General features: G+C 38.2%; 1 protein-coding gene across 1 annotated transcript; it reads left to right on the plus strand.

The window, feature by feature from the left end:
• The first annotated feature begins 5,294 nt into the window (after positions 1-5,294).
• mmp2 (matrix metallopeptidase 2) lies at positions 5,295-19,257 on the plus strand. Its single transcript, XM_085450392.1, has 13 exons — positions 5,295-5,644; positions 5,846-6,072; positions 6,862-7,010; positions 7,666-7,794; positions 8,570-8,743; positions 9,490-9,663; positions 10,535-10,708; positions 10,852-11,007; positions 11,128-11,254; positions 14,768-14,901; positions 15,506-15,665; positions 16,607-16,716; positions 18,159-19,257. The coding sequence occupies exons 1-13, from the start codon at positions 5,492-5,494 to the stop codon at positions 18,260-18,262; spliced, it is 1,971 nt and encodes a 656-aa protein (XP_085306518.1). The 5' UTR covers positions 5,295-5,491; the 3' UTR covers positions 18,263-19,257.
• Positions 19,258-19,475: the final 218 nt, after the last annotated feature.

The following is a 19,475-nucleotide window of genomic DNA, read 5'->3' on the forward strand; positions in this document are numbered from 1 at the left end:
AAGGCCTTTTGCAATACTCATAATAAATCCAAATTATCTCAAGGATAACATCAGAAACTGACTCACCTTATAACAGAAAACGCTCAGGCTTTCAACATCTTTTGCCTTTTAAAAATGAACGTATTGACCATCTATATCTACAGATATCTGTCAAAAGTGCACACACCTAAAACCATACATTTAAAAAAAGCTGTGTTTGTTAAACTGTGTTCATACAGGATACTCAGCATTTTTTGTACTTGCCAGAGGGGAAAAGAGTACTTCAACCTTTTCTTCCTAACAAGGTGAGAGAGGTCAAACTGGAAAAGCACAAAAAAACCTTAATCAAATCACGCACCCCCCTGACTTCAGAGGTGACATTGGGTTTGTTATTGACACAGAAAAGGAAATTCAGTTTTGTCTGGAATTTGCGATGGTACAGCCAAACAATAATAATGTATGACCCATTGAGCTTTAAAGGAATTACGCTTATCTTCCAGGAAGCAGGTTTGGTGAGTTAACTGTTCGGATTTATTTCGGCTTTACATGTGACTGATGACTGAATTTGGAGAAACAAAAAGCAAAAAAAAAAAAAAAAAGTTAAATTAAGTCCAGTTGTTGAAGCATGCTGCAAGATACACATCAAATTAAATTTCCCCAGTAAAACAAAATATTAAACCGAATCTGTTCTTGTTTGGCAATTAATGATACAGTGTGACAATTCAATACACTAAAAAGATGCTCAGAAACCAGGAAAGATGTTGCCAGGCCTCGTGGCATTCTTTCTTTAATGAGTTAAAGGAAGTAATTGATTTCCCAAAGGGGCGATGTTGTTTTGGAAACACTATTTTCATTTTGTTCTAATGGACAATTACTTAACATAGGATTGTTTTTTTCTATTCCTAATTATACTCCAAGGGAAAGAAAAAAATCACCATTTGCATAAAAAGTGGTGTTCATCTATCAACTCGAATTATAGGCAGAAATATTCACAGGTAAATGGTTTCTGGAGGCTGGAATCCTGTAGTAAAGTTATAATTGTCTAAAGCGTTTACTAATTTATATGTTAAGAGAGGCAGAAGCTTCCAAAGCTGACATTTGCAAACTACATAATAGCTAATGTGCCGCACAGCTCTCAGAACTGTCAAGAGCACCAGACAGATGGCAGCATTTCAACACTCCTTTCAGTTACTTGCATCATGCACTATTTCATTTTCATCCAACAATCCAGGTAGCAATGTTCCTGACTTTTCAAGGCTATCCATTTACTGTGACGGCCAAATCAGATCCTTACTGAAAAATTCATCCCCAAATGTCAGCCTGTGCGCAACAAGCAATCGGCACGGCGCTCCAAAATACCACGGTGAATATTTTAGAATAACTAAAAGCAATCCAAGGTAGACATTTATATTTCATATGCATGTCCTTGTACCTCACGATATCTTTGAGAGTAATTTGTCTTTGATGTAGGCGAGGCATCAATATTTGAATTTCTTAAAAAATCACACTGGATCAAGGTCAAGCCCAAGAAACAAGTTTTTTAGTTGGTCTAAGGTTTGTTATTTGAACCTAAACTTTTATATATACTATAGATAGACATAATTTATATGTACTTGTTAACATATAGATATTAAGCTACAGAGATAGCTTTTCTGCTGCAAAAGAGAGAACAAATTGTGAAATGCTGTGGCACGGTCAGCCATCTCTTCACTTGCTTGTTTCCATCTGCTGTTGCCAGTTTCTGCCACAGAGTGGTGCAGACGCTGCTGTCTTGGAGTGAGGCAGGGCCAGCCCCGTGTCCCATAAACACACACAAATCATTTACATGCTGTACTCATCAAAGGCAACTCTTCCTCATCTCCGCAGAGATTTGCTGCTGATCTGAGTTTCCAATATTGCATCTCAGAGCGTTGCGGCTAACCTTTGCAACTGCCAAGAATGTGATTAATTTTTTAAATACAGCTGTTGACCTATTATTGAGATGGAGAAGAGCCACGCGAGACACTCATCTCCTCTCCGCTGTATAATGGAATGCATTATTGCATCAGTGTTTACAAGGCGTGCTAAAAGAGAGACAGAATGAGGGAGAAAGCATTAAATAAAGCAATTCAGCTAATGTCGCTTTGGGCCTTGTGCACACACAAAATGCCAATCAAAAGTCGCAATTCTTTGATTCATTGCAGTTTGCGCTGGCAGTTGCATCTGAGAGAAGAGCGGTGACACAATGTGGAACAATAATTACCCCGCAGTGTTAAAGTCCTCCAGTGTCTTGGTGCTTTCATAAATAAAATATGTTCAAGATAATGGATTTATGCTCAATAATTCATCATCAGAATGTTTCAAACCAAGTGATATGTGTCGCAGTATTCTGTAACACAGCGCTTAGCCAAATTAAGTTATCTTGAAACAGATTTATTGACAGGGCTACTGCTGTTTTCATTTACTCAGCAACCATTTCTTAATTACCCCTGCAAAACACATAAAACAAACAATGCCAATGGACTGATTCTAAACCACTCAGTGTCATTATTAACTACACACCGTGCATTCGAGTCCGGACCAAAAAGTACCAAACATTACAACTCGCTCAAACACTTTGAGTGGCTCTGAGTTAGAATGAGAGGAGAGCAGTGGGACTGTGATATTTGTCATTCATGACCTTGGTGCTAGCCAGCCATACAGGCAGTTTGGTTTGATGACCCATCAGAGAATCTGTCTGGGTCCTTGCAAGAGCCAGAGGACCAGGGTGACATCCAGGTCTGCGGTCTGTTCAGCTGGACGGGGGTCAATCAGTGGGGCTGAAGATCCAAAGCCAGCTGGAGAGCCATGATTTGACTGGCCTTCATGTCCAGAGTGTCCCATTCCCAGAAGCAAGAGGAGGCCTCACTGGCACGTTGGAGAAGGCTGCTCATACTCATAATTAATTGCATGAGTTTGTATGGTGTAGGACCAGCACAAGCATATTGCGGTTTTGCATTAGATTGCTAGAAAGACAGAAAACACATGCATATATATAAACAATGAAGTACAAATCATCTGTGTTAGTGTAAAGCAAGCCCTACCAATGTGATTATGGTTAAATCAGTTGTCTCAGCCACAAACAAATACAAATGGGACAGATGCACTTGCAATCAACTGCAACAAGATACCCACTTTAAATAAAAACAACTCCATTTCATCAAAACACACATATGCGGTGCTTAAATCTAGAAAAGGCTTAAGCATCCAGCAGAGAATGAGGGAGAGAGAAAAACAATTTACATGCAAATCAAACCTTATCATCTCCATCTCTTTATGCCACTTTTGCCGACAAAATTGCATTCATATGCACAAAGGCATTCAATTACTGTAGCTGTGGCTCAACTTTTCACATACCAGCATTTTCTATTTGGAGAGGCAGGCCCATGTACATTTAATAGGTAGCCATTCTGTTCCCCGGCTCTGCGAGAGATCACTGCCAGTGTGTCAGTTAGAGGAGATGGCAGCATGTATCAGTGCATGAAATAAAGCTCATGCTCCAAAGTGACAGGTCCTGGATATTGTTGGCAAATGGATGTTAAATTCACTCTGCAACCACCAACAGCAGCCCTGGCTATGAAAAATTAACTGTACTCTGGCTAAAGGGAAGGGAAATTGCTTTGCTAGATATACCACAAAATCCTGTTTGTGAGCCATCCATCTGTCAGATCTCTTTGCAAAAAAAGTCCTTCAGCTCTCTCTATTAAAGAGTCTGCTCTCATATGCTGTTCAGAGTAATCCAGTATGAGAGCGGAAACAAAGAGATGTCAAAGAGAGTTAGAGTAAATCCTAAATCTGTGCTGTAGATTACAAATCAGGAAAGAACACTGGCTCCAAGGGCCACAAAACAGACCAGGTACTTGTTATATGTGAACCACTAGAGGGCACCAATCACCACTGTTACTATTCAATAGTTAAAGTAGGTTAGTTCACTTAGTGTACATTATAGTCTATAACTGTTGGCTTTGGGAAGCAAAGTGTTATACACCAAACTACATAAGAAACATTGTAAAGGATACATTTTCCACTGCACAAGAAATATTTTGTAAACCTTTATTTATCCAGGCGCGTGATTTCCAGGGGGTTTAGGGAGGTTATGACCCCCCCAATAATTAGACCCAACCAATATAATCCTCCCAATAAAATTTCAGGTATTACCAGCAAAACAGTATAATGTTTAATCATCTGGGAATTTACCCAGATTTATTTCAGCACAAAGTTACACTGATGTATATATACACAAGGCCTGGTATTATATACATGTTTTATCTGCAGATTGCTGTCGTTAAGTAAAATGTCTCATGAGGTTTGAAGTCCACTCATGGTAAGCAGCAGTGTATTTATTTATTGTTTTGTTTTTGTTTGTTTTTTTGTTTTTTTTTTTACCGTGTATTTATTTTCTATAACATGTATACTGGGATAAGTCAGCATTAGCAAATCTCCCCCCGGCACACACACACACTCTCACCCTTATTAGTTTTCATGGGTACAATACATATGGTTCACTTGGCTCTTTCTAGCTTCCAAATATTGAGACCAGTTTCGCATCCTACCAGTAGATGTCAATCTACCACTTTGAATAACTTCTGGCCTTTCTGCAACTGGGTGTCGCTGTTTTTCTCTCCTGGCAAGGTAATATATTGTGTGGTGACGCTCAGCAGCTTTGCGTCAATGAATTCCAAATTAATCCAGTATAATGATTTCCTCCCTCTCCCCCTACCCACCGCATCGCGAATGATTATTTAGAAATTCATGAATAGGGATAGAAAATCGGTCGCTGGAAGTCAGAAAGTTAGAAGGGAGGTGTGGTGATGCTCTCAGACAGCAGTGAACAGTGCAAAAAAAGTACCAAAAAAGTCGCCCACTTCTACCAGTTATAAGGTTATTGGCTGAATTGGTTGGCAGAACTTACTTTAGTAAACAAATAGGTGATTTTAAGTCTGGAAAGAAAAATCATGAAGATCATTCCCAAACAAACAAAAAAGTCAAACAACATGCTGAAACCTCTTGGCATGCAGGTTATAGTTTATCTTGGAATCTGCACATATTAATTTAAGAAATGCACACTTAAAAAGCAGGTCTTCATTGGTTTAATTGGTCAGCTTGGCCCAAAATTGGTTAATTTCGCCTCTAGATGATTATCCTACTCTTTAAAAAAAAAGATAAAAGAAACAATTAAAAAAAAGAACATTTTTATTTGTTTGTAGACGTTTTCTGGTAAAAGCGAGTGACTAAGAACTGTAGTCGGTGAATCATTCAGCATTTGATTTGCTGGTTCGTCCCCATTTCTTTCCCAACCTGGAGACTGCGCAGAAGGCGTCGGGGGAAAAGTGCATGTGCAAGCAGAACTAAGAAAGTTCGCAGACCCGAGGTGCAGGATGTCCCGTTAAGGAGAAAAAAAAATCCTGCTGAGGAGCAGAAGCAACACAAGCTGACGGGCTGCAAGGACTGCGAACGGCACTTACCGCACAAGATATACTGTTAACCAGAGAAAATGGGCTTTCCGACGATATTCAGTTGTCGTCGGAGTCTTCTCAAATTGTTTTTGCTTCAGTTCATCGTGTTCCAAACAGTAAATGCTCGTCCTTCTCCTATTATCAGGTTTCCTGGAGACGATACCCCCAGAACAGACAAAGAAGTTGCTTTGGTAAGTTTCTGTCTTTTTTTTTTTCTTCCTTCCTCAGGATATGTCTAAGTAGGTCAGGCAGCAATGAACTGTTTTTACCCCTGGAGTACCAGAAATGAACAGGAGTAGTTTTCACATTATTTATTTCTTATTGCTCTAATTTTATATAAAGATACCATAAGAACGCTAACCTATTATTTTATGTTTTTATCCAAACTTTAGCATTATCTAAACAAGTTTTATGGATGCCCACAAGACAGATGTAATCTTATGGTGCTCAAGGATACCCTGAAGAAAATGCAAAAGTTTTTTTCTCTGCAAGAAACTGGAGAGATTGATGCCAAAACTGTAGAGATCATGAAAAAACCCCGCTGCGGTGTCCCAGATGTGGCCAATTATAACTTCTTCCACAGAAAACCCAAATGGCAGAACAAGGACGTCACCTACAGGTCAGAGAATTAACAATAACACACATGATTAGAGAGGCTATGGATTATGCTATAATGGGAGTGAGTGCCAATCCACTGTGACTCCAAATTAGTTCTCAAACAATTGCGGAGGTTTTAATCAGCTTTGCCTGCAAAATGGTTATGGCATTACCACTGGGTGTGATCTAATAGTTTTTGAGTTACTTGGCATGCTGCACTTTAGGAAACCGTTTACTGCACAGCACTATTTTAAAAATCTGTTGCTTTAACAATTGCCCATAAATCAAAGTTGTTGTACTGAGACATATTTGCCCCTGTCTAACCCTCTAAAACCGACCCCACCCTCTCCACAGCCTCCATTCCACACTACCCCCATCCACACAGTCTTGAAGTGCTTGCATCTTTATGTCTCGCTAACACCAGCATTCCTACACAGTATGTGTCAGGTCCTTTGTTTTCATTCTGTTTGAGGTTTACTATGATGTGGATGTAGTTTATTTATATCAGCGGTTTTGCATGTTCTGATCATTCCAGCCTCTCTGTCTGTGTGTTTATAAGAAAGACTGGAAGCCAAAGACAATAACAACTATGAGATCTTAGACTGTTTTCAGGAAAAGGACTGTGTAGACAGGCATACAAATGGGTTTGCGGCTGAACATTGTTTCAGGAGGTGCTTTTACAGATTACTCATATTGGCCTCTTTATTTTCCATGATCTTTAGTAATGAAAGGAGAATTTGCAACACTCACAGATTGTCCTGATTGGACAATTCAAGTCATGCTTGTTTTTTTTGTTCAACTCAATTTGTAGAATCCTGGGTTACACTCCCGATCTGGATGAAGAAGTCATAAATGATGCTTTCTTCAGGGCCTTCAAAGTATGGAGTGATGTCACGCCACTCACTTTTACTCGCATCATGGATGGAGAAGCTGACATCATGATTAATTTTGGCCGCAATGGTATACTATGTGTATAAACATCACACTATATAGATATTCCATTTGTTATTTGAAAACTATTGTACATCTGTACTCAGGTGGGTTTACGAGAATCACAATTAATAAAGAAATGTATCAGTTTGTTTTATAATAATACAATTGTAAGCCCTCAAAATCCTCCTTTTATTGGATCTGCCACATCTTTGTAATAGAATAAAGAGATTGTACCACAGGATAAAATTCTAAGAATGTTCCTATAATAATTAGCACAAGTCAATATTTAAACAGAAGCTCACCGAGTTCTAGACTAATGCTGAAGGAGCAAAAACATACATCTTTTTAAAGTAACATTCTTTTCAAAGTGACTCTACATCCCGCCATCCTGTATTTTAGGAATTCTTTAAAGACAGTGGGGATTATGGTATTAACCCAGTTCATTCCAAACATTCCAGCTAAAATAACCACTTGATATTTACCCGCATTCTGTCTGGTCACAGCTGACTATATTCAGAAAGAATCTAGTAATTATAGGGAAACGCAACTGAAAATCGGCCGCTGAAGAAGACATGGAATTGTTGTTTCAGAAACAGAAATCTTTGAATACATGGACAAATGTCACATCATGTCTTAAGCAGTCAGTATACATGTTTTGATTGGTTAATGATGTCATCAATAGAGCATGGAGATGGTTACCCCTTTGATGGCAAGGATGGCCTCCTGGCTCATGCCTTTGCTCCAGGCCCAGGAATTGGTGGAGACTCTCACTTTGATGATGATGAGCAGTGGACACTTGGAGAGGGGCAAGGTAATGCAAGAATGCTAGTTACAAAAAGTGCATGCAGCAAAACCACCAGTGATGATTTCTTAAATGTATTTAGTTCTTCATTTTTTTGCTTAGACTGTTATGTAAAGTTAATTTAAAACTTTGTCAGGTGAGAATTTGAAATTGTAGAAACTAATATAACTTTCAGATGCTATTTTCCAAGCATCTTTTTCTGGCACCTGACATCATATCAAACTACAGCCATCTGGAAGCTAAATTAAAAAAAAAAAATCTCTATTGCACACATTTGTATTCGCATCCATTGACCCAGATAGTTTTACTCCCAAGTACTTCCCCTTTTTAACATCCTTATGTCTGGATATTTAATTTGTGTGGAAATAATCTATAAACCTATTTTCCATTTCTCTTGGTGCTAGTCTTAAACAGATGAACAGATGAGGATCTCTTGGATGAATTTTTATTTTCTCAATATGTGTTTGTTGTTCATACTGTTACATACAAATCATTTGTACCCTGCATTATACAGTTTGGTTGGACATTTTTCAAAGCCTACTTTGAAACTGCTTTCCAAATTCTAGACAACAATATTTGCTTTAACTTCCAGGAAGTTGAAGCTTGCTATGTTATGTTAGCTTGCTTGCTATTATTGTAACAAAAGTTACCTTCTAAACATGTGTGAAACTAATGCTACAAAGTTTTATAGTGAATTGAGAAACCATCATATGAAATCAAACACCATAGAGCAAATATTCATATATCTTCACTCCTTTCTATGTATGCATTCTTTGTTTTACAGTGGTGAAGGTGAAATTTGGCAATGCTGATGGCGAGTTTTGTAAATTCCCTTTCCTGTTCATGGGCACTGAGTACAACAGCTGCACAGCTCAGGGTCGTGATGACGGTTTCCTATGGTGTTCCACCACTTACAACTTTGATGAAGATGGCAAATATGGCTTCTGCCCTCATGAATGTAAGCTTACCCAGTGGGTCCCTTTTTTGTTAAAGCATATACTATATGTTTGACATGCAGCTGTGATGTCTGTTTGGACATTTTGCTTTTGAAACTTGTGATTTTTGTGGCCCCACATGACCTTAGGCGTGATGTGCCCTACTTGGATCTTATTGAACCAGACAAAACATTTAATTAGTCTTTCAGTACTGGTAAAGCAATACTTAATATCACATCATAGCTATACTCAAAGCTGTTCTGTTGTTTTTGAACATGAAGAAAATAGGTTGGCCAGGAAAATGCTTTTTTTTTTCTTTAAATTTGTTTTATTTGGAGTGAATTATGGAACATTTCTTCTCCAAGTTACTGCCCCACTTTACAACATGAGGCTTTGTCAAACATTTTGTTTATCTCTGTTATGTTGCTGTCCATGGTACTAACATGATCAGATGCTATTACAACTAACTGCCAAAATACACATGTTCAAAGTCATTTTATGTGATTAAAAACACGAGTAAGGCCTGTTTGCACTGGAGTTTTCTATTTTGTTAAACTTTAGTTTTGAAGTAAAAAAAACCCAAACAGTTCCAATGTACCTATTTTGTTAATTCAAGTTTATTGTGTTCCCTTGTGTTATATCACTACTTAGTGATCAAGGGTTTTGTATTACAATTGAATTTCTTATTTTAGTTAGAAGAATGTAAAAACAAATACTGTTTTTAAATTTATTAGGCCATCTGTAACTTCATTTGGTTTGTGATTTGCAGTACTTTTCACCCTGGGTGGAAATGCAGAAGGGGCTCCATGTAAATTCCCCTTCAACTTTCAGGGGGAAAAGTATGATGGATGCACCACTCAGGGCAGAGATGATGGTTACCGCTGGTGTGCCACTACTGAGGATTATGACCGCGACAAAACGTATGGCTTTTGTCCTGAAACTGGTAAGTGGTGTGTCATGTGTTGTCTCTTATTCACATAACATATAGTAAAATGAAAGATAATCACATCAAGTTGATGTCCACTTAGGTGTGCATAGTGGTCACGGCCTTCATTATGCAATAACACTTAAATAAATAAATATTTCACTAGCGGTGCTTTTTTTGATGAGCAGTGCATAGTGCCTTGCCATATGTTGGGCTACAGGAATTCTGCAGCTGCGGTTTTTGGTTATGCTCGTGGTGGGCTGAATAGCTATAAAAGTATTTTAATGTGCAGTAGCAGGGCCTATTTTCCATTCTGTCAGTGGGGCTTGTTTTAGGGTTGAGGTACTGGGGTAGGGAGAAAGGCATACAGGGAGAGGTACTACCGTTGGTGCTTTCATCTGATTTTATTTGATTAGGGATGAAGCTTTGCTGTAGAGTCCTGTGTGAGAACTTGTACCGAATAAGAAATTATACTGTTTTTTTGTTTTACTCTTTCTTTCTTTCTTTCTTTCTTTCTTTCTTTCTTTCTTTCTTTCTTTCTTTCTTTCTTTCTTTCTTTCTTTCTTTCTTTCTTTCTTTCTTTCTTTCTTTCTTTTAACACAAAACCACTCTTGCCAGACTGAAAATGATCTCTCTTTGAAAGAAAATCAATTTGGATGGGTGCATTTTGGTTGTGTGCCTAATGGATTAGTTATTGATGTCGTGTGTGTTGTGCCAGCTGCTTTCATCGTGCTATTTCTGAACATCATCTGCACTCATTTCATAATAACCCAAACTTTTCCAGAAAGAAAAAAAAATCACTTTGCATAGTGAATTTATAAGATAATTAAGCAACTGAATTCAGTGCTTATTTTGCATTTACTGTTTTGCATTTTGTTGCTGTTACCAGCAATGTCAACAGTGGGAGGCAATGCAGATGGAAGCCCCTGTGCCTTCCCTTTCACCTTCCTGGGAGACACTTATGAATCTTGCACCACCTCTGGACGCAGCGATGGCAAAATGTGGTGCGCTACCACCAAGAGTTACGATGATGACCGCAAATGGGGTTTCTGTCCTGATCAAGGTAAAAGAATTTGCCAGTGGTATTTGGGGATATTTTTCCCAAGAGCCAGTGGATTGGAAGACACTGAATCTATCTTTTTCTTTTTTTTCTTTTTTTTACTGTGGAAAGATAATAGATATTTGTTTAAACTAACTTGTTTCTAGGCTACAGCCTTTTCCTGGTAGCAGCCCATGAATTTGGTCATGCTCTTGGTTTGGAGCACTCTCAGGACCCCGGTGCACTGATGGCCCCTGTTTACACTTTTACTAAAGACTTCAGGCTCTCCAATGATGACATCAAAGGCATCCAGGAGTTGTATGGTGAGAGAAAATGCCACATAGAGTCTAATACCAATAAGTGCCTGGGAAAATGATTGTGTTGTCAGTGGATAATTTGCAGACCCCTTTAAATAATAAATACTGTGGTAAATCTGACAACAGGTGTGCCAACAGACAAGCCTTTGCCTCCAACCCAGGGTCCTGTCACTCCAATGGATATCTGTAATGAGCCAGTGATCTTTGATGCTGTAGCACAGATCAGAGGAGAAACATTCTTCTTCAAAGACAGGTAATCATCTCAGTTAGCAACTTGATGTATCTTTAAAAAAAAAAAAGACTTCAATGTAAGAAAAGTCTGAAGCCCAGGCAAAGTGTTCTAGATATGCAAGCTGTAATGTTCCCAGTTGCTCTTTTGAGTCTTAAATGTGATGTAAAGGCTGAGTTTGTGAACACTGAAAGCACTGCCAAAGTCCTGTTAAATTTCCTGTCTGTGATCTGTGCGAAGAGCGATAAAGAAAACGAAATTGCCTGCTTCAGGCTGTATCGCGTGACTGAAACACAGCAGCCTGCACCAACTGGATTTCACAATCACATCACTGCAAACAATGAGCAGTTTAACATGAGGTTTCTTGTTAATTATGGTTTCTCTTTTTACAGTCTTGTGCCACTTGAAGATTGTGAGCATATTGTTGTTTTGTGATATGACAATTAGTAAGAGTTGAAAACAAGCTATCCCTCTACTCACGCAGTGACAACCAAAGTAGTCATCATTCATAAACAGTCTACACTCCTCTTCTCCACCGGCGCCAGTGAATCCAAAGTCATGTAGCTTTACTATGTGTCTGCTGGCTGACTCTGTAGAAAAGAAGTTGCATAAAGTCCTGTGGTTCGGTCAACAGTCTTCGTGAGTCAGGGTACTTCCTGTAGAAAGATGAACAGTTTCATTGCAACAGCTGAAGTTTGTTACAAAGAGCTTACCCCAGTGGCATGTTACAAAAAGGAACTGTTAGGACAAACAAATGATGGGTTAGCTGTTGACATTGTTGACACAAACACTATAATTTCAACGTTAAGAGCTGCATATCCTGTCACAATCATTTGGAAATCAGCTAAGAGTAGATGCATCAGCAAAATGCTCAAGAGTCAGTTAGCTTGGCTTTTTTCACTGAGTTACAATATTTTTCACCTTGCTGTGGCTCTAGCAGAGAGTGTGCAGCGAACCATGAAACTTTGGATCAGTTGTTGGTCATCAAGTCAGCTGAAATGATCTTTTTCTTCCATCTGAAACATTATATATCTTATTTAACTGTTGGGACAATTTTTTTTTAAAGTGAAAATTTTATTTTCACTTTAAGCATTGTTGAAGTCTGAAAATGCACACAGTCACATTAATGTAAAGGCAAGAACAAGTTTCCGACATACCTCGGCTCTCAGGTCACCGTTGTTTAAATGAAGCCATGGAAAAATAATATCTTAAAAAAGAAATGACATTGTGTCTAAATGATAGGATGACAGCAGTGCTAAGCATCACCTACCTGGGTGGAATGTAACAGATGATTAAACTGTCATTTTGCAGAGAGATGGTATTCAGAGCAAACTGGTTCAGTTTAAGGTGGCTAAAAGTTCCATATACATATGTTACACTGAAATTTAGCTGAGCTGTAACATATTTAGACATTTTCCTGTTTGCCAGATTTTTTAGCACCATTGTGCACTAATCTAAGCTGTTGTGTGATGTTTTCAAACACATTTAATTCAATATGACGTGAATTTTAGGTTGCTATGTGAAAATTTAATCAAGCAAAGTTTAAAAGTTATTCTGAAGATCAGGGTGGGAAAATGAGGACATAGTATTATGAAGTTACTGTAGTGAACAAACAGTATATCTCACTGAAATCTGGGATCGGTAAAGTTTTAGTACAGGCCTGTTGGTCCAACTTCATAAGTTGCCTGAAGGGCATGTCAGAGTTGTATGCTGCAGAGTTCTGGTACATGCTAAGTTTTATAGCTTTACAGAAAGAGCTGTACCCTCTGGGCTCTGGGGCTAAGCTCACTTGACTCTCCCACTGTAAAAGTGGAATCTCTCATTCTGTTAGCTCAGCATATTTATGTTGTGAGACAAATCTTAACGTGATGCAATGAGTAATACTTGCAGCACTCCCTGAGCTCAGCATATAAGTGGGTCTGTCTGTCTCAAGGCTTAAGGAGAAGGTACTTAGAAAGTCTGACTTATAGAAAATGTTTGGCCAACCTGCTGGTTAGGTCTGTTCTGAAGCGTAAAACCAGTAGAGATTGTTGTGACTGTTGTGCAGAGGCTGGTGAAAAACTGTTAAGAAAGACTGCTGTTTTATAGAAGCACTTTTGTTGAATGGTAGTAGTTAAAGATAGTGACAGTATAAAAATACAATAGGCCTCACAAACACTGCCAAATACCTGTGACTGAACTTTGCTTTTGAATGTTTCATTATTTTCTGACTTTTTTGGTGCACTTTAAACATATTTAGACTCAAAAATGATAAAGATCTGTTCTCCATCTACTTTATTCTTTTTCTTCTGGTTTGTGAATGTCGAATGTTTTCCTTTTTTATGTACACCACAATCCATGTCTGAGAGGATGTAGCGTTAAACCCCACAAACCAAACTTTTTGTTTTACCATCATAACTCTCAAAGAAATACTTTGGTGTACCTTTTCCAGCTTCCCTGACAGATACTATTGTTACTCTTTCTTCAGTTGTGAAATTCTTTCTATCTTCTTTTTTGTTTTTGCTCTGTTATACAATTTTAGTGCCTTTTCCACAATGCATTTTAGGCAAACTTATAATGTGGGTCAGTACATTGAGCCATTTAAATCAATGTGTTAAAAACTTATATTTCTCACAAAGCTCAGTTGCATTGTCATAATCATCAACCTGTATTTTTACACAGTTCAAACAGGACTTTGTTAAGAACAAATCCAAGATCAATGGATTATCTACTTCAGATGTTCGGGTTATTAGTAATTACCTGTATGAAAATACAGGTAAATAAAAAAAGAATAAAACAGACTCAGAGATCTAAAACAACAGGAGTGCTTTAGAAAAATCACTTGAATATTTTCTGTACACGTATTCCCCTTACCACCCCTAGGCAGATCTTGTTTTTCCTTTTATTGAGTGCATACTGGAAGAAAAGAGAGGGAGGAAAGGATAAAATTAAAGCTCTGCTACAGACTGAAAACCCTCTGGATATTGTTAGTGCACGAACAGCAAACTGATCTGCAAGAACACAAATAAAATAATGACATTCGTAGATGGTTGGTTCAGACTGGAATATGTCTCATCTTTCATCCTGACAAATGTAACTTTGGGCAAGTGTTATGTATGCACACTTCTATTTATGCTTGTTTGTAAAGTTTTATTCTCATCTTCACTTTATCATTATGACAACTGATCTTTGTTTTTGGCAAATCTTTGTCTGTCTAAAAAATAGGTCAGTGGAAAAGAGTATGGTAAGCTGCTATTGTTGCGCAGCTGTGTATTGGAAATCCGGGCAAGATGGGTCTTGTTCCGCTGGCGTCTGCAGCCTTAGTCCTAACGAGAACCAGATGCTCATGAATCAGACCATTGTGGCTGGCTCGGCCAGCGAAGCACTTGCACTAAAACCCCGATCTCTTATACACACAGACACACATGCTTTTTCTCTCTCTTTCTCTCCCCACCTCCTCATCAGCCCCCTCTGGTCCTTTCACTCTTACTTCTTCACTCTTATTTCTTCCCTAGCCTGTCTAACTCATGATTGCTCATCCACCCACTCTCTCTGCAGGTTCCTGTTCAGGTCAGTCAACTTTAGAAGCAAACCCAATGGGCCAATGCTAGTGGCCACCTACTGGCCTGACCTGCCCGCCAAGATAGATGCTGCCTATGAAAATCCAGAGGAAAAAACAGTCTTCTTTGCAGGTATTCTGAGGAAAGCAAGAGACTTTGAAAAATGCACATTTAGATCTGTTTTAATATTGACATAACCCCGCACTTATAAGGTGATGAAGGAAACAGATGCATTACTTTTAATGAGTAATGAAGATGTGTCTTCCCCATTTTACCACTTGGATGCATTTCCCCTAATGGTCAGCCATTTCTATTACCTGAAACTTTAGGAGGCACCAGAATGTAGGCCAAACACTCTTAAGTGCAGTGTGGACTCTTCCAGCATACTTATTAGTGGTTTATGAAATATTCACAGCATTTTACAAATATGACAACTTTCCTGAATACTGATGAGACTTACATGATATATCCATCAACTCTAAAGACATTAAGATGGTTTGGTAAATGTTCGAATTATTATCTCACTGCAAAATTGGTTCATAGAGTTAACCCTTGTGTTGTCCTCGGGTCAAAATTGACCCCTAGGTGAATGGCAAACAAGTATATGGGAATCCCGAGGACAACACAAGAATAAATGATTAAATGTTGATTTAAAAGTTTAGTGATTTTCATTAGAATAACATATTGTATGTATCCTAAAAGTGAGTTCTCTTTTTATCTTACTCTTCTCTCCCAGGCAATGAAATTTGGATTTATAGAGCTGATCAGTTGGAGACAGGCTACCCGAAAAGGTTGTCCAGCCTGGGCCTCCCCACTGACCTGCAGCAAATCGATGCTGCCTTCAACTTTAGGAAGAACAGGAAGACTTACTTCTTTGCTGGAGACAAATTCTGGAGGTAAGGAGAGTTAAAGTTTGTGCAAAGATTTGCATTTAATGTAATTAAAAGCCCTGTGTGACTTGACCTAGCTCTTGCAATTGAGGTCATAAACTGTTGCAGTTGTGTGCTATATCTGAACTGAGTTAGTGTTTGGTGTGACCTAAACGGTACAGTAACTCAACAGCTTGTAGTTTTTGCACATATGAAGCCGTAGTGTTTGTTTTATCTGGGAAAGTGCCATCATATGTGTTTCTGATGCACTTTATCAGATGCAAACCAACGAATGTCATTCAACAACAGAGGGTCTTTAAAAAAAAAAAGTGAAATCATGGCTATCTCACTTCTATTGTGCATATTGCACTGGTCTGCAGGCTCTTTGGCCTAAACAAACAGGTACAGCATGCTGGCCATGTCCACAGTCCCTGTCCAATTGTAAATCGACTTTTTGGTGCATTTACAGCCACAAACCTTGAGTAACTGAGAGTAAATCATAATAACAATGCAGCCAGAACAGTTTGCCCTAACTAACGTCCTATGTTATTAAATAGCAATGATATTTGTCATTATCTGGCTGATGTGCACACACCCAATTTTTAACAGGCTAAAACAGAGAGCAAAGCAAAGCAGCAACTGTACTTTGATAAAAGGACTGTGCATTATAAAAAAAACATTTTTTAAATTCTTTGGGTATGGGAGCGACCTAGTTAACAGTCTGGATTGTTACTCTACTTCTTTTACTTTTATTCTCTTCTCTAAATGATGCAAGAAAGGAACAACAGTTTATGAAACTGATGGTCAGATTAGCTACTAAAGCTCTGAAGGCATCCTCTGACAAAAATGTCAATACACTACATATTTTTGGCACAGCATAGAGTTGTTCGGTGCTAAATTAATGCTATTAATGTAATACATGTCATATGTAAAACCTCAGATGTGATTTCATTGTTGTGTGTTTACAGATATGATGAGACCAGCAAGACAATGGACTCTGGCTTCCCAAAACTTATTGCGGATTCCTGGAATGGCATCCCAGATGGCATTGACTCTGCCTTCAGTCTTAATGGCATTGGTAAAATAATACTTTTAACAAGTAAATTTGACCAAAATATGGCAGGAACAGTTATTAGTATGTGAATGAATTTGTTGCACGATTCATACCATTGTGCCATTGCTGTACTCTATTTTCCAAGAAAAAGTGATTTCAAGTTTTCAAGATATGGCAGTATTTAGGGAAAAGGATAAAAAGCTACACCTGCAACTTTGTTAGTTACAGAGCATTGTAGTTCTTTCCACTGAAAACAATATATGAGTATAAGGTTTCATAGGTATATCATTTTAGAACACTGTCATATTTTAATTAGTACTAAACAAAAAGAACAGCTCAAACTAAGCAGGAGAAGTTTGATTCCGCCACATTTCATGGCAGCCCATGCCAAAGGAATGTCAAGACATTTGACTGGAAAATATGAATCAACCTCACTATGGTAGGAAAAGTCACAGGTTCCCCAAAAGGTCTTATTTTCTGGGAATTGTGAATGTTTGTACCAGATAATATAGAAAGCCTTCAATAGCTGTTGAAATATTGGAGTCCTGAGCAAATGGGAAACTTCCTGACTCTACCGCTTCTAGAGCCATGGCTCCAATATGCCAAGAATATGCCACACAACTGTTGCTATGCTCTGATAACGACACTAGTGTTTTTATGTGTGTGTGATTACTGTCTGCACAGCAGCATTCCTTCTGGTAAAATTGCAGGAAAATCCAGTCAGCTCTATCAGTGAGTCTGGCACTCTGCCTTTGTCAGTAAAACTCCTCATATACCAGAATTGAGCAAACAGTGACGCCTTCTAGGCAAAAAAAAAAAAGTGTTTAGAGGAGTTGGCTACACAAAGAATGTCAGGAAGGCAAATAGACCATAAGGAGTATTTCTGAAGTCAGGGAGTGATCAGTGGTTTTATAATGACAGAATTGTTGCATTTTTTGTGAGTGAATATCACAGGTTAGTTGACACTTACTTTTACTGCTGGTGCAAAGTGCATTGCAGCCACTGTAAGAAGTAAATGGTGAATTTTTAATGTGAGACCACCAGTAAATATCTTTTGAGATTCTCACTGTCAGCCATGTATACTTGAGGTCAGAGGTGGTTAGCAAATTTTTGCCTATGGCAAGCAACCAGGGACTTTTTCATTGCTTCTCTCCTAACATACAGACAGTGCTGTAAGTGTCACATAGCCCCTTCCCCACACCGTAAACAAACATATTTATATAAAGAAGGTCTTTCACCCTCTACAGAGGCGCCTCTGTGTACCTCCTCCTTAGCATAATTCAGAGAACGCGAGGCTTGACTTTGGCTTCTGATTGGGTATTTTAATTCTTGTACGCTTGTACAGAAGCTTGTTTATTTCACTGTTATTGCGTGGTAGTTTGTTTGACTCGAGCAAATTTAATAAAGAAAATTCTCAGCTTAGTAAATGTTTTAAACACAATGTGTATTCTGCTTGTCTTTCACAGACTACAGCTACTTCTTCAAAGGCAACCACTATTTCAAACTAGAAGACAGCAGCTTGAAGATCGTGAAGTTGGGTGAAATCACAAAGGACTGGCTCGGATGTTGAACATTTCCAAAATGTCTCACAACTAACTTGTGTAATGGTGACCTCTTGAGCCTCATGAGGACATTATTGTAGTATTGAACACAACTTAAGGTCGCTGCAGTGAAAACTGTTGTAATTTTTCTATCATGGCAACTCTGCACGCTTTCCTGCAGCCTGTATAACCGGTCTCCAGATTTGTAGAACGCCACCCCTGAACCTTCTTCGTAGGCTGAACATATGCAACTGGATATTTGCTACATTTCTGTGTGACTTTGACATTTTATTTGTTATGCTGTTATGCAGATTTATTACAATATGCACCCCATCTTTTATTATTTTATAGATTTTTTTTTCCCAAGTCAGACATCAGGTATGTCCACACTGCTTTAAAATGCAGTGCTATACTGTGCTGGTCAATATTGCCTTTTTATACAAATTTGATTTCTTTAACACCATAAGAGGAAATCATGTTGGCTTAGAATTATTTCAGTGTAATACGTGCAGTTTAATAATTGTATCTGTTTAATTACGTTTTTCATTGTTGTGCGCTACATTTGAAAGAATGAATTTGCACAATGTGACCGAAAATGGTGCTTTTAGAGATCGCTTTTTGCATATAGTCATATATATACATTATATTCTGTATAACTATGTCTGATCGGACTACTTAGTATCCTCTGGATGTATAAAAGTAGTATTCCCAGACACATTATCCTTCATTTGATTAGCACTTTGTTTAGGACTATACAAGGGAGTGGCACAATAGGAAGACCAAATTATTTCCGTGTCAACTCCATGTTACATTTCCCTACACTAATGGTACAGAAAGATTAATGGCACAGGTTGCCTCTAGAGGCTGTATAGGTTTCATGCATAATGGAACCATGACAAGAGTACCGCAGTAGTATTGCTTAATTATCTTTTTTTACATGTTTTTTCCTTGTGATGGTTTGTTTATGCTTTTTGCACTGTCATCAATAAAGATGGTCAATATAATAAATCTACAAAATTGTGAATGATTAGCCATGATATGTGATCCTTATCCGCTAGGTACCAAAAAAAAAGTGGGAGATCATATACCTTAGTGCACTGTATACATACTCTTGCAACACATTAGTGGTAAAAGTAGATCTATAATGCTTGTGTTATGAACTTACACCAGTGTTGCTTTGTCATAGAGTTCATCTTTATGATATATAGTAATGCTGGCACTTCTTTAAATTTTAAGGTTCTA

Source organism: Copadichromis virginalis, linkage group LG1 (assembly GCF_057382275.1).
Source record: "Copadichromis virginalis isolate Kocher_CV1m ecotype Utaka linkage group LG1, C_Virginalis_male_GT1.1, whole genome shotgun sequence".
Classification (NCBI taxonomy): domain Eukaryota; kingdom Metazoa; phylum Chordata; class Actinopteri; order Cichliformes; family Cichlidae; genus Copadichromis; species Copadichromis virginalis.